The sequence below is a fragment of the Lampetra planeri genome, chromosome 5, assembly GCF_965212315.1.
Source record: "Lampetra planeri chromosome 5, kcLamPlan1.2.h2, whole genome shotgun sequence".
Taxonomy (NCBI): domain Eukaryota; kingdom Metazoa; phylum Chordata; class Hyperoartia; order Petromyzontiformes; family Petromyzontidae; genus Lampetra; species Lampetra planeri.
In genome coordinates this window covers 22,137,966-22,154,283 of record NC_136111.1, presented here as the reverse complement: position 1 = coordinate 22,154,283, position 16,318 = coordinate 22,137,966, and the positions used below count along the sequence as shown (strand labels likewise).

Below are 16,318 nucleotides of genomic sequence, written 5' to 3'. Positions count from 1 at the left end.
GCACCTATGAAGGCCGGCACGGCACACGAAGGGGGTGGGGTGGCCAGCACCACGCCTTTGTCTCCTGAGTGACAATATTTTTAGGCATCGTATCATATACTCATTTGAGGCTGAGCCGACCTAGAGGAGGTCCAGGATCGGTTGAGACAATTGTCACTGGTGTTGGCCGTGAGCGGGAATCGAACTCGGGTGGCCGGGTTCATTGCCCAGCGCGCTAACCACTACACTACCACTCCCCACATTAACACACACAAGCATGTATACAGATCACGAGTGCGTGTTTGCTTGGAGTTTGCATATTCACTCAATCCAATTGATTCTCTAAATTCGAGTTGAGAATGCAATATTTTCTTGTCCGGGTTTTACCATCTCAATCTTTATTTGAAGCTTTCGTGACTGCAGGAATCCATACTCTGTGGTTCTTTCGGTAAAGTCACGTAGGTATAAAATAAAATAAATCACGTTTCTGGCGCAACACATGATGGACGCTTGTGTTGCGCCCGAAACGTCGTGATTTATTTTACTTTCTTTTTTACCATCTCGTTTGCATTGATGATACTATTGTTCTGGTTTCGTTATACAGTACAAGTTTCGTTTGTCCCAAAAGCCCTGGCATAACATTCGTTCGTTTCGTTTCTCAATCCACTTGTCCTGGTGGAGTCGTGGCGGTCGCATGTTGAGTAGGGCGGTCCAGACCTCCCTTTCCATGGCGACGGACTCCAAATCTACATTACTATACACTACTATACACTACACTATACACTACTATACACTACACACTACTATACACTACTATACACTACTATACACATTATACACTACTATACACTACACTATACACTAATATACACTATACATTAATATACACTATTATACACTACACTATAACCTACACACAACTATACACTACTATACACGACATTATACACGACAATGCACTACACTACTATACACCAATGGCGGCTGGTGATATTTATTTTTGGGGGGGCGCATTTTTTTTATTTTATTGAGGGCGGCAAATAAATATAAAGCAGTACCAAAAACCATTTTGACTACTTGAATATAAATTTTGATGATCTTTATTTACATTTCAGACCAAAAGAAGTACCAAAAAGCATGTTTCCTACTTGAACATAAATGTTTCTCTTTTATATACATTTCAGACCAAAGTACCAAAAAGCATGTTTCCTACTTGAACATAAAAACGTTAGTTTCATGCTATTATCAATATGGCTGCGGCTACTTTCATGACGTTTGCATTTGTCAGAGAGATGTTTGAGGTCTCTTACCCCCGTCGTTGTCCACAAAACTTCAGTGCCGACACTTTGAAATAAAAGACAGGGAAAACAAAAAAGAGAATTGCTAACATCACATCCAGCCAGCCACCTCCGTTTCTCATAACAAGCGCGGGTGAAGCTTCGTGTGTAGCTTCGTCCTCTGTCACTGGCCTGCTGCTGGATTTGTAAATCGGGTTGGTCCGGTCCGAGATCCTTTATCTTTTTTATTTCTTCCAGCGAAAGCCTTGTGAAAGGGTTTTTTTGTAAATAAATTACAGAATTTGGATGAACTGCTGCCATTTTTTACACAAAAATTTGATCAGCCTAGCAAGTGTCGAAGTGGTGTCGCCTGCGCACTCGCAGTAGTGGCCCAGAGCGTAAATTTGAATGACAGGTGACGAGAACCAATCAGATTGGATAAAATAACATGTATCCAATTCTGATTGGCCAGGAACGCAACGACTTGCGCCCCGAGGAGAATCTTTAAGAAACCAATTAGAGACCAGCTTCAGGTCACATGCTGTCCGAAAATTTAAAGTCTCACATAGACATCCATTTGTCCGGCGCCCCGCATGAAACACATTGAAAAACATAGAAAATAGTTGACCGATTAAAGCCAGTTTTTATTAAATGCTGATGCTTTTCTTACTACCAGCCGGCACATCGTATGAAAAAAATATTTTATTTATGTATTTTTATATAATTTTTGTATATGTATATTCTTGAATCGTGATGGGGGCGGCGCCCCTGCGCCCTCTATTGACGAGCCGCCACTGCTATACACTACTATACACTACACTACTATACAATACACTATACACTACACTACTATCCACTACACTATACACGACACTACTATAAACTACACGATACACTACACTACTCTAGCTCTTCCTGGGGGATTCCCAGGCGTTCCCAGGCTAGCCGAGCGACAAAGTCCCGCCAGCGTGTCCTGGGCCGGCTCCTGGGTCTTCGCCCAGTGGGACGTGCTGCCCGGTAGAGTTCCAGGGTGAGTCTACAAAGAGGCAGCCTTACCAGGTGCCTGAACCACCTCAACCGGCTCCTCTCGATTCAGAGGATCAGCGGCTCGACTCTGCGGCTCTCCGAGATTACCGAGCTCCTCGCCCCATCACGGAGAGTGGTGAGGCCCGGCAACTCTGCGGAGAAACCTCATCTCGGCCCCTTGCACCCGCGATCTCATCCTTTCGGTCATTACCCAAAGCTCATGGCCATAGGTGAGGTTGGGAATGTAGATTGACCTGTGAAGCTTACATAACACGTGTAGATCATATGCATCAATATAAACAATCCATTCAACACGATTGTTCGATCGCTGCTAAAATAGCAAGACCAAAAAATCACACATGGGTAAAATCGTCAAATAATTTTTAGTGTAACGTCGATGAGAAATCAAGTGCAAAAATATCAATCCCGCATTTTCTGTTCGTCTTTATTTTAACTTTTGTTGTAATCCACACAGATACACTTTCATTTGACAATTCGTCAAACTATACAATGATCAAACGCAGCATTAACTTGTGCCTCTAAAGATCACTGCCCATTCTCTCTTTTTTAAGTAACTAGCTTCAACACAAAAGATGAAAAAATGTAATCTTCACAGTGTTTCCATTATGGTACCACTCAGCACAACCTCAACAATATCTCAAAGACATGAATGCAACGCGTAAAGTACGTTCGGCAGGAAAGCCTTGGCATTTTGTTGCATCAAATCTCAGTAGTTTACAAGGGTGTGCCACATTAAAACTGCAGAAGCACGGCTGACGCGGACATATGCTGCTCATGTTTTCATTACCCTTCCATATCCTTGCAGCAGAACATGTGGGCACAATGGCTTCAGCAACCAGCAACAGCTCGGAAATCGCTTAAGTATTTGGCCATTCTGTTTCATCCCACGTACATGCCACGCCGACTAAGGCCTCACTTTTACATTCGGTCCCCATAGCAACGTGGTGATCGCTCTGCTCCTATGGACTCGTGTGCTCCATTTCGTCCTTTGGCCGAGGAATTGTTGCGAGTGATTTTTTTTTGTTACAGCTTAGTTTTGGCGGCTTTTTCAACAAGTACCCAATGCGCAGCTTGTGCTCAAAATGGCAAAGGTTGAATTTGGCGGGCAATGCCGATGCGACCCGTCGATTCTTCCTGTGCAGATGCGCGGTGGCTGTACGCGTCAGGGCGCACGGTGTGCAGGATAGCAATGGCCATTATAGCATCTTTTTTTCTCCTTCAAAGCACTTAACAGCGTCCACATTAAACATGTTGACGCTTGGCCCATTGATATTAAACGGAAGAAACAATAAATATTGCCAATCGTTCTTAAGGGGTTATTGCAAATGAGTCCCATCGTAAAAAAATCATCGGTGCTCTGAAAGTCCATTTGATCCCCCTCCATTCTAATGTAAATACGCCATGGAGAGGGTACCATACCCCATGTAAGGTCGGTGCTCTACCTGATTAAAAACACACACATTCGACTCATGGGCACAAAGTTCACGCAGAGCCCCATGGCAGAATGGTAACTAAGTAAACAAAGCACAGTTGTGTGTTGAACACTCCCAAAATTAAGCCATCATTGTTCAATTATTATGTCAATTAGTGTTTGCCTTTATGGATATTTCCCTCCTCCTGTGTTGGGTACGAGACGGCCGTTTTGTATTTTTCGCGGGGGGTGTGGGGGTGTCCGGTACGATTCGGCATCTCGTGAAAGTGTGGCCGACGAATCTTGCCTTGCCGACACCACATCACACAACCCCGTCGTGACCCCCCCCCGCCTCCACCCCCTGGATTAACGGTGGCGCTAGTTCCATCTGTTCGCATGATAAGAAAAACAGATCAAACCACAAAACTACCTGAATAAAGAGAGACATTTGTTTTGTTTTTTTACCGAGCTGAATATGCACAGCAACCCGGGAACCTTCGTCCCTTTTGCTTATTCACATCTGCAAGAGTTGAGTAAAAAAGAAACAACTTTAATTACATAAAACGTATCCAAATAAAGCACGCAAACCATTTGGGCGAATGTGCACACTAATCGCGCGTGTGAGTGTGTGTGTGGTTTGTTTCATGCATTCGGTAATTCCCGTAAAAAGGGAAACACCTCGCATCTGAGAGTTGATGCGCAAGGTTCGTACAATCCAGTGGTGTGTATTTGACGATCCGGTGGTGTGTATTTGACGATACGGTGGTGTGTATTTGACGGCATCCGCGTTTGCCGGACTGTAAACGGCACACGCACCAAATTCCTCCCGACTGGAGCGGCTCCGCTTACACCGCACGCGGAAAAACACCGACGTCGTCTATGTACAAGTAAAAAAAACCATCAGGTCGCGCATCGCCAGCCTCGCGATGCCAAGGACGCACGAGCGACACGGCGCGTGACAGAAGCAGCAGCTGCTCTTTCGGCGACGGACATTAAAAAAAAAACCTGACAAATACTTCGGTAATTTCTTCACAATTTTTGGGTTTTTTATTTTATTTGAGCGAATCGTTGCGTTTCGTTGATCGCAAACGGAGTCGTCCGGCTTCCAGTCCATCGACAGCCAAAAACGGATGTATATACTTGTCCCGAACGCCGTGGCTGCCGGCGCGTGAATGAAACGCCGCTCTCCTCTTGAGCCCATTGCAAAGCCCCCACACGCCTGCACGGTTTCCATGAAAGGAGGCCGACTGCACGCGACCCCCCCCACCCCCCCCGTTGATCAAACACAGATTTTGGCCCCGTGCTTAAAAGTCGCACTGTACACAAATGGCTTTTGGAAACAAGAAATTATGACCACTTCAATAGTTTGAAATGTTCACGAAACTAAACTTTTTTTTGTTATCCCTTTTAACATTATTTTCTGTTTGAAACTCTTTGGCATGAATAAACCTGTGACTTGAAAAGAAACTAGATAACGAACTAAACGAAGCTACTGGATGAAGTGAAAACCGAGTCCAAAATCAGACCATGTCTTCCATGACCTCAAGGACGATTGTGCTAGGTCCCGTCAGGATGAGGTTGCTCAGGGTGCGGTAGTCGAGAGATAGAACGTTGTGCCCGTTCACCGACACCACAAACTGGCAAACCTGCATGGCCGCAAACAGCAAACGCGACGGCATCAGAGTTGGCTCCAAACACAAAAACCAGCGTCGGTGTTCTCCGAGAAGTACGGGTTTTGCATGCACACGCGTGATCTTAAATATGCGCGCGTGAAATTACTCTGCTCGTTTACAAAGTCTGGAGAAGTGCCAGCTTCAGTGTGATATCCCACACGGAAGTGAGAAAATACAAATGTACATTGCTTTGCCAATCGACTGTAGGGAGAAGGCTACCCTCCCGATGGTTGCCAGTCAGGGAGGTCGTTTGACCATACTTCACAGCGGAGGTCAGTGTGGGTGGGTGAAATGGCCGATGTCGGCCATGGCTGGGAATCAACCTCAGGCCGCTGGGTTCAAAGCGCAGGGCCGCTAGCCGCTCCACCCACGTGGAACTCTCAATATCGTGATTGCAGTCGGCCATCCTAGCTTCACGACTATCCAAGGAAGCGCACGTGAAGGAGCATCTGGAGATTATAAGGCTCGGCACACATTCGTCAACCACACAAAGCCGGGAGTTTGTTTCGAGTGTGTAATGTACACCGTCTAAATGTCATTAGGCATCCCCATCCAGATCAATATCAGTGTGATAAATCCGCACCCCCCACCCCCCACACAGCCATTTTTATCTCCGCAGTTATTTTGCTGTAACAGGTGCTTGTATTTGGCCGAGTCAACCTAGGAGAGGCGTGGAACCGGTTCACGGATGGCACTTGTCGGTGATGTGCATGGCTGGGAATCAAACTCGGGCCACCGAGAGTTAAGATCAGTGCGCTAACCGCCACGGCACGGCTCACACTCGCTTACACGGGCAAGCACACACAACAAGATCTAATTAACACTTGAATATTGGACAGCAAAAGCTCAAGGTACCTTCATGCCAGCTGTGGCCGCGGGCCCGCTGGGATCCACAGCCTGGATGTGGCACGGTTGAGCTCCCCGCACCACGAACCCCCAGCCAACTGCATCCCCCAGCACCTGCACGAGCCACCAAAAAAAACGACAAAGACCCCCCGTGTTACAGCCTTAACAGACTGTTGGGGCAAGTGCTGTTAGCGAGCACCTTTCAAGGCTGGAACGGTGTACGAGGGGCTGAGTGGCCATGCGCAACGCCCGGCCGGCTTTGTCTCCCTAGTGGCGATATCATCTGTCCCTCCTGTGTAGGATAGAGTATTGTCCCCTTGCACGTGTGGGGTTTCTCCAGGTGTTCCAGTTTCCTCACACATGTGTCAACTCATTTAAAGGCTGAAACATTATTTATAGGACAGCAGAGCTTGGGAAATTGTTGGTAGCGCCAGCATGTCTGTTGGTTGCTCAGCAATTGAGAAGCAATTTGCAGGAACGACTCAATATATATAAAACCAAAATAAACATCACATGCAATTAAATTCCTAGTCAAACACAAGATTATTTTTTTCTGGAAGCGTTTGCACATTTTTGTAACATCTGATAAAAAACACTTTGAAATCGAATAAACACCGCCCATTCTACACATTCTAACAAAATTGCTCACTGGGAAAAAAAACATTGTCTGGAGTTGTCCTCAGCAGCAAACATTGTTGTAGCCAATAATACCTCTTCGTTTACTCACCAAACGGTACGTCGTGCGCTGTTTTCACCCGTCTGTCATTCGCTCGCTCACTCATTCGGAACAGAAGATACTGGCGTTATCGTGCGCTGTATCCACCGGCCATTCATCCACAGCAGACAACCCTGTTGCACGCACCGTTCTGTCCGTCTCCCATTCACGTTTTCATCCCCGACTCACCGTCAATGTTTTCTTGAGGAAGGGGGCGCCCGCCATCAGCAGTTCCTCAACAGACACGGGACGTTTCAACACTGTGGCAACAAACAAGAAAAGTGGGAACAAACAGAGCCGTTGTTTTAAAGAGACAACCTCTCTATCTATCTGCACACACATATACCACACACACAGGCGCAGAAGTTACGTAATGAGCTCACATTTTTCAGTGGTCGAAAAAAAACACCGCACAGAAAAATGCGTGGCACGCCAATCCCCGCGGCCGTTGTTTGAATGGTGCCCACTGTACGAGGCGGCCATGAGCTCGTGAAAGGAGAAAAAAAAGCGCGACGCGAACGAGTCCCATGGTGGGCGATCGCTCGCACGGCGGAAAGTCGCCTCTCCCCGTGAACGCATGCAATGCACACCACCATTTTTTCTGCATTCTGCTAAATCGCACAAACGTACGTTAATCCGGGCCCCACGCTTTGGGTTCACGTCGGCGGGTTCTTTACGTCTAGGAATGCGTTCACTCGAAGAGGAAAGGTGTAGTTTGGTTTGCGCTAGTTACCCGATCAAACATTTATGGACATTTTTATTTGAACAGCTGTAAAAAGAGACGTAGACGTAGCAGCCCCCAGCTGCTGCAAGGGTCACACGCGCACACGACACGTACGATTCGATGCGTGTACCGCGAGCTGATGAATCAACGACTCAAGAGTGCTTGGCACGAGCGAGGCACTTCCCAGTCAGCATGCGAGCTGCATTTCAAGTTCCCGCATCCAGCGGGCTTCTATTAATCCGGAGCGGAAATAAAAGGAGATATTTTCTTGCGTGGTGACGAACTTATACACAATTCCTGTAAAGTGCACTGTGAGAGCAAGCTTAGCTTTTAAAACGCAGCTGCCCCCCCCCCCCCCCGTTGCTTGGCTCGACGAATATTTGTACGTTCGGCGCGCATGATTGGCCGGCGACATGAAGGCGATATTTTTTTTGTTCCACCGCGGGATCCAGTCGGGGGTTATCGATCGTGACGCAGCCTGACGCAACAAGTTGTTGACAGCGATGAGGTTTTAAACGAGGGATCGTACCTGACCGGGGCATGTACAGCATGGGAGGAGGGCTGCTGCTCAGGTTCAGGAGGGCATTCCAGTAGCCGTTGCTGGTGCTGCTTGTGCTGCTGTTGCTCATGCTGTTGCGTCGCAACACTATCTCCTTCGTCGGATTCGCTGCTCGACGACACCACGCACGCAGCCGGACAGGCAAAAATGAATTAGCGTCGCGAAAGAAAAGGCACCGCGTGTCACCGTGAACTTAGCGTGCACCGCAACGAGTCATGATTGTGTTTGAAGGCTCACTTTAACTTCATACTTTGTGTGCCAATGGCATCACTGCAATGCGACGTCGGAATTTTGCGCCCGAGCAGCGCTGAGAAAGCTGCACTTATACGATTAAAATGATTAAGCATTGAGACAACTGCGGCAAGATCAGGTCTGCCTGACCGGTTTTACACACTTGTACAAGTGGAAATGCTTCTTACCTTGTCCTCTGAGCAAAATAAGCGCAGATGCTCAGAGCGGGTCACATGTCTTTTTTTTACTGCCAGAAGTGGACACATGATGCTTGTGTATAATAATGAATGAGTCTCATAATACAACAATTTGGATTGCGATCTTCTGCACAAAATGTAAAACACTCATTCATGGAATTGGCCAAACAAAAAAATTGCAGCACTCCCTCCTAAACAACAGAGAATTTTAAAGTCTTCTCTCCTGGGCAAATGGCATTATTGTCGTAAGTAGGAATGCGCAGGGATAACTGGAATATACATTTATTTTTAGAAGACTTGTCTGCCAGGGGGAAGACGTAAGGTGTGGAATACAACAAGTCGGTAGAAGAATGTACGACACCACCAGCCACAAACATGTTGTGAGCAACGACAAGAGACGGAGTCAGTTTCTCTCTGTAGTGGCTTCATTATATTTCAGTTTTCCAACCATAATAACATCGCTTGAGGAGTTTTCTAAAAATACACTGCAATTTGTGTCATTATAACTTGCCAATTGTTACTGGAATTCCATCGACTAAACACAGCCCTGTGGATTAGTGTCAGATGACAATATATTTTTTGAGATTTGCCAAAAAGGTTGTTTTTTGTTATGTATTATTTTCCTCAATAGCCATTTGTAGATTGGCTATATGTTTAAAATAATGAAACACTAAATACTTTGATTCTCACCCTAACCAAGGTCCCAAGTGTCACATGACAGTTACTTTTTCGTAATTGTGGCTAATAAAAATGAAAAAAAAACTAAAACACAAGGTTTAAAAAAAAAATTCAAACCAACGACGCATATAGGTCTCATTAAACGCATGCAACCCATATATAAACTGGCCCAACAAAACAATAATACGACTCTGTGCCAATCCACTGCTTGGATGAGGGCCAACAAAACTCTGCGTCAGTCATGGGGGTGGTTCGGCCCTACTTCACCACGGTGGTCAGCGCGGGTTTGGCGAAGGCGGGGAGAGCACAGCTGCGGAAGCATATGAAGTTCAGGGTGGCAACTGAATCTGATTCACTGCCCTCTGCTGCCCAAGGAGTAGCCCCGCATCTGCCCTATCACGACCTATTTGCGTGTGGCGGTCACCCGTCCAACACTATGGTCACCCGTCCAACACTATTCCAGGATCAACCTCTGCCGGTCTTCCTACATCTGCCGAGTTCGGGCGCACCGTGGGTAATCTGTTCGTGGACGCAACACAAATAAGAATTGAGCAGGGCGAAAGAGAAGAAAAAAAAAATCCAAATTCACAACGGTTTGTGAATTTAGATTTTCCTTCTGGTTTTTTTTCTTTCAAAGTAGACAGCCGAGGCCTTGGCACAGAGCTCACCCATTAAGAAGCAGGAGAAATCGAAGTGGCCCGACAGCAACTGCTTGCGCAGGATGATGTGGCTCTCTCTGGTGGGGTTGGGCCGCACCGTTCGCATCCCGGGCACCAGGTCAGTGACCAGGTAGTCCTGCTGGAAGTCGAGATGGAAGAAATAGACCAGGTTCCTGTCCAGGAATTGGTCTGCCGGGGAGACTGCGGCGAGCCACAGATACAACCAACAGCCGAGGGTGGTGTGTGCGTGCGTGCGTGGGTGGGTGAGTGAGTGGGTGGATGTGGGCCAGCAAGGGGAGGGCAGACGGGGTGGTAAGGGAGGGAGGCAGATGGGGGGGGGGGGGGAGTTGAATTTCATAGAATGAAAGCAAATGCCACAATGACGAATGAGCGTCCACAGTCGATTTGACGAGTACTGATTTTGGACAAATTCGTCGTGCTCGGCTCTGGCTGGACACTTTGCACACCCCCACCGAAGGATCTCAAGTGGCTGGCCTCGCGTCTCAAATGTTGAGACAGATTTAGTTTTCCCTGGCATGAGCAGTGACCCTGCCCAGTAGTGCCTGCCGTAGTGCAGCTATAGACCCGCGTGCTTGCGTAATAAACAAACACACATGCCCACCCCAGTTCTCCCCTTAGCACGATCTACACTGGCGTGAGGATTGAGTTGTGTGCGTGTGCTTATTCGACAGCACACTTCCCCGATGTGGCGGTGGTGGTACTGGTGCTGAAACTTTTGGGTGATGCGTCATGCCTTGGTCTCCCCAGGACATATTAAGATCTGCTGAGTTAATGTTCTGCCGCAGGCAATCTGCACGATGAGAAACGAGTGGCTTGCAGCCTGTTTCCTCGATTACCAATGCGCGGTGGTGTTGCAGGGGGAGGATGGCGGCAAGGTGCGTCACTTAAACAGAGCTAATACATTGAGGCACTCTTTACTACGTTTAACAAGTGTTAAGGCAGTATTAGCAACAGGGACCAATTCCTTTTACCGTTGATCTCCTGAGTCACATTCTTCAACATAAGTGAAGGGTTTTGGATCAACTGAGCCCATCAAGAACGTGGAATTTTTACCAACAGGTCAGAGCCTACTGGAGTGGAGTACTGACCAATGCTCACCTGCTCACCGGAGCATGACGATAGGTCCAGCAAATGTTTGTGTTTTTTCAATTTTGGCAATATTTTGCCATCAAAGCTCTAACCTCACCAATTTAACCCCCACCCCCTACAAAAGGATGTACAGTAAAACCTTGGATTGCGAGTAACTTGGTCTGCGAGTGTTTTGCAAGACGAGCAAAATTTGTAAATAAATATTAATTTGATAAACGAGCAAGGTCTTGTAATACGAGTAGTGCGTATACGCTTTGTCTGCCGAGCGTCACGTGATCACAACTGATATACGAGTGCTTTGGATTACAAAACACGTTTCCAGAACGAATTATGCTCGCAATCCCAGGTTTAACTGTAATCATAATTCAGGCTCCAATTCATTTCTATATCAACCCAAGAGCATCGGTGTTTATCCGATGGTTTTCTAGAGCAACGGGACGACAGAGACCAAGCACGAGGTCTGTGTCATCAGCTTTCAGGGCGTCCTTCTGAAATTCCACGTGAAGAGAATAAACAAAAGGCCGAAAGGGAAGGTTGCCAAAACAAACACATGCAACAGCAGTTGGACTGCGGGTCATCCCGTAGGGGCACACTGGGTATGTGTCAGATCGAAATTCCATTAATTTCCCAAGCCAGGACATCAAATGATGATAAATCAGCTCTAATTTTGTCATCTAAGAATGTATAGGATTTAGGTTCACATCACCTGACTTTTCACAGATATCCAGGGAGAAGCCTCATTCATTAAGAATGACTCAAAGGCACACGTGACATTATTATGGATCGCAACAGCCTGGTGAATCCATACCTTGTGACCTAACTCTAGAAAAATGCAAGATACAATCCTGTATTGGCTAGCTTGGACTGGTATAATATTAATAATAACTCCCATCCCTTGTCGGTCTACTGCTAGATGAAGGCTTTCCAACGACGTGCTGGACATGAGGGTTGTTTGACTACACTGGACCAGACTTCACCGCGCTGGTTTATGGCAGTTCGAACAGCAGCGTGGTGTCCACAACTTGCTCAGATGTGGCAGGGAATGGAGCTCTGGGCGCCGGGTTCGTCGTGCACTCCGCGAATCACTTTGCCACCACTCCACCCCGCCCTCGACTGATACAGAAGAAAATAAATAAATACGTAAATAACAACAGGCTGACACCGCACCCCAACAGCGTTACATGTGCATCTACCCCCCTAGCCCTCCCTCCTTCCCTCCCTCCCTCGCCCGTGCGTTTCAGAGCAGCACAGTTCCTGACCCCCTGTACCAACGGACGTGCCCCTCTTGACACGGGGCTGATGAAGAATCCGGTCGTATCCCAGACCGGGCGGTGGCAGCTCCATGGTAGAGCGGTTGTGGGTGTCGATTTGTGTGGAACGTGCTACAGACAGCACGGTGGGGGTAGCTAGGTAGGGCGGAGGAAGGGTTGAGGGGGAAGGGCAGAGGTAAGCGGGCAGGGGGGGGCACTCACTGTTTCTGATAATGTAATGGTCGAACATGCGCTGGCACAGCTGTGTGGCATCCTCGCGGTTCGTCGCCTCGCTCTCCCACAACAACCAGGTGACCAGCTGGAAGCCGAGGAACACGAGTTCGTACACCGAGGCGTCATCGCCCCGCGTGCGCAGCATCGGGCTATTCTGTTTGTGCAGCCTGGCGGTGCCCGCGGTGGCGGGACGTCGTGGGGGTAGGGGTGGATAAACAAGGAGATGGCATTATCATCGTTTTCTCGCTTTATTTGCAAATTAACGTAGTGTACACGAGTGCTGCCATGGAGCGGTGGTTTATTGCACAGCGCTAACCCCCCCTCCCCACTAAAGGACATGGCGTGGGGAGGCCTTCACCCCAGCAGTGGTTTGACAAACAGCTATAAGTTGCATCGCGTTAGGTGTGCAGTAAACGGAGCCCTCTCGACACAGAATGGCGATAAACTAATTTAATTCACAACAGTATTTGGCGATCAGGCAGCTTCCGCTTACCGGGAGGCTTCACTTGAAACTCAATGGAAGAATTTTTCTTCCAAGGAAGAAACAAATCGTGGCTCGTGCAACGCGTAAGAAATATGCGACGTTCCAACTAAGGTGCTGCACTCGGGGTGAAAGTGCGTCTGTGTTGGTTTTTCATGCCAACGTGAGCGCAGCGGTGGAATAATGGCGGGGGCGAGGTAAACACGAGATATCGACACCGCTATTAGAGCCCCCTGAACCCCAGCACACGGTCACAGGGGAAGAGCGCTGGCCGGTTAAAAGCCAGCGTCGGGAGGCACACCATATCGTGAGCTGGCAGTGCGTGAGGAGGTTTGGGAGTGGGAGAGCTTTGGTTTTTCAGCTGAGTTTGTTGGGACTTTTGCGGCGATTGTCCGACATAAACGCATCTCGCCTCACATTGTTATTTGTCAAACTTGTAAAGCGGCAAACATTTCATCCGTAGATCTCACTAACGCGCCCCCGCCGTGTATGGAAGGCCAGGAAATAAACAACCTGCAGGGTAAACGGCCCGAACTAAGGGGGTGAAGGCCAGTTTTAAAGAGGTGCGTTCTCAAGGCAGACGTATAAATATATCAAACGACTCTTGATTGTTCCAAAACCCTGGGAGTTGCACTGGCAAAAGGCCCGATCACCCCAAACCATCGGCACAATGAAACGATACCGAGTCCCAAATGGGTTGCTCAAACCTCCCAGCAATCGCACGCATTGCTAAAAGAGCCCAAGAAATAATTCAGTGGCTCACCTGGGCGGCACGCATCTGGGGCGTATATGCGTGACATTAAAGCATAGGCTACCGGACATCCTCAATCACACTTTCCCACCCACCCTGCCGCAAACAGTAACATCTGTCGCATGACAGTCGAGGTGATATTTTGTCAAATTTTGTCAAATTAACCTAATTTTATGTGATGGGGTTATTTTCATGCAGGCATTGGTGACTGGGCTGACAGGACAAGAAGAACCAAATGATCTGCACTGTCGAGAGAAAGGAGTTGAATAGATATGAGGGCAGGAGGTCCGACAAGGGGTTAAATAGGTAGCCGTGGCATACCGCCAGTCCTTGTCTACTCTACGAGAGCACAAATAACAACACAACTGTATCATTAGACCTCCTTTTCCAGTACCAAAATATAATAATATGGTTTTTCCCCTTTTTTCTGGCAACAAAACTTAAACCTTTTTACGAAGATTCATGTCTGCATTAACCACAATGCATGAATCCTTGTAAAAAGGTTTCAGTTTTGTTGCCAGAAAGAAAAAAAGGGGAAAAACCCTATTATTAAAACTCAACTGGTTCGCTCATAACGCTGTGGGGCCTGAAAATGAAAAAATTAACCCGTAAAAACAAAGTTTTTCACTATAAATCCTTTATATGTAAGATCACCTCTTGACATGCCCCGTATATTCCCGAGGGCACTAGCGTTGACCCGTTTAACCACTTTCAAGAACCTGGCGGCTTCAATTTAACTGCTCTATAAATAGTCTCCACTATACACCGTGGGGGCAGGGATTTCATGCCATGTGGTTAGTCAACATTTGCGTCATCATGAAACGGGCGGCTAGAATCCTCTCGTCCTCTGGCTTGAGATGGCTGCCACCTATGGGTCAGATGATTGTCTGCCACCATTAAGCAATTGGTAATTAAATATATATAAAAAATTCCCTAAACAGTGTAAAATTTTCACGAAAATTAATTGTCACGAACAACGAGTCTGTGTGCAAAATGTCAGCTCGATTGGATCATGGGAAGTGGGTTAAAAAACGACCGAAAGATTTGCACGGTCGTAAGCAAGCAAGCACGCAAGCATGCAAGCAAGCAAGCAAGTGAACTTAATATAAAGGATTTAAAAATATCTAATCGGCAACGTTTCTGGTAAATGTCCCTTCTTCATTGCCAATATTATCAGCCATCATCATTCCACTGCTGCTTGCAGCCCTCCCTAATAATAACACTGGATCTCATCACAGTAGTATTATTATGATTATACTTGTTTACGCAGGAAAGCCTCAAGCATTTCAAGGTGGTTCCTGCCAAATATTCGCAGAAGGTATTACCACGTGCAATCCCAAATTAGCAATTTGTGGGTAATTTTACAGCATTGGGATGTTTGCCCATTACCCAGTTACACTGTAATGTGTTTTGAGCTTTGGGAGGAAACCGAAGAACCCGGGAGGGAAACCCCACGCAGAACGGGTGGGAGAAGGTATAAACTCCACACAAAAACAAGGTGCCCATGGTCGGGAATCAAACCCAGAAAACTCCTTACTGCCGCCCAATCAAATGGTGGTAAATCACGTGGTCCCCAGGCCTGCGCTGTTGAGAGCGAGTGAGAGCGTGTGCGAGCGAGTGGTGCGGCAGCACTTGCTTTTCAAAGATACGCTGTCCCCGCAAAAACATCCTGACCCCGTAGTTGAGTGTGTAGGTTCCGTCATCCCTGCGGAAGCGGTAGAACAACTTGGCATCCTTGAAGTCCTTGTGCTCGTCAGACACTGGGAGGGGGGGGGGCACACACAGCAACAGGCAGGGCTATGATTAGACAGACAAATACAAAGAGCCCCCGTGTAGCCTGAACTGACTGTTGGGGCAAGTGCTGTTAGCGTGCACGTATGAAGGCCGGCAGGATACACGATGGGATGGGTGGACAGCACCACGCCTGGCTGCCTCTGTCTCCCAAATGGCGATGATTACACGCTGCACCAGGTAGTCATTTGACACCGAGTCGACATAGGGGAAGCCCAGGACCGGTTCAGATATTCGTCACCGGTGTTGGCCATGAGCGGGAATTGAACTCGGGTCGCCGGGTTCGAAGTGCAGCGCGATTCGGGCTACGATTAACACACGCGCGCACGCACGAGCGCGTACCGACGTTGCGGAGGCGACAGATTCACGATCACTCTCCCATTCCGCACACCAATCGTACAACCTTTACGATAATTTTACAATGCACTTTACAGGCCAGTTGCGTCACTGCACTTTACGGCTGTCGCCGAGTTGGCCGTAACTCAAGGCGTGTAAGAAATTAACAGTTTATTTTGTGTTGCATTGCCAAGGTCTCTTGACAGTTGCGCTGTCGAGTTAGGAATCCCATAGCGGGGCTTTATAATCACGAGGAGCATCCTTCGAATCTAGTTTGAGCCCGAAATGTCGTGATTTAATTTATTTTATATTTTATACCTACGTGACTTTACCGAAAGAACCAAAGAGTAACAAAAACACATCGCACTG

The 16,318-nt window shown here is 47.6% G+C and overlaps 1 protein-coding gene across 1 annotated transcript in view; it reads right to left on the bottom strand.

Annotated features, from left to right (window-relative positions):
• Nucleotides 1-2,711: 2,711 nt before the first annotated feature.
• The window catches only part of DEPTOR (DEP domain containing MTOR interacting protein), a gene marked incomplete at its 5' end in the record, with an annotated part of 43,939 nt that continues 30,332 nt past the window's right edge, over nt 2,712-16,318 (bottom strand). The window contains 7 exons of the mRNA XM_078595021.1: nt 2,712-5,360; nt 6,243-6,347; nt 7,138-7,208; nt 8,202-8,339; nt 10,006-10,197; nt 12,579-12,757; nt 15,459-15,582. Coding sequence (XP_078451147.1) covers nt 5,235-5,360; nt 6,243-6,347; nt 7,138-7,208; nt 8,202-8,339; nt 10,006-10,197; nt 12,579-12,757; nt 15,459-15,582 — 935 coding nt within the window. The remainder of the gene's footprint in view (nt 5,361-6,242; nt 6,348-7,137; nt 7,209-8,201; nt 8,340-10,005; nt 10,198-12,578; nt 12,758-15,458; nt 15,583-16,318) is intronic.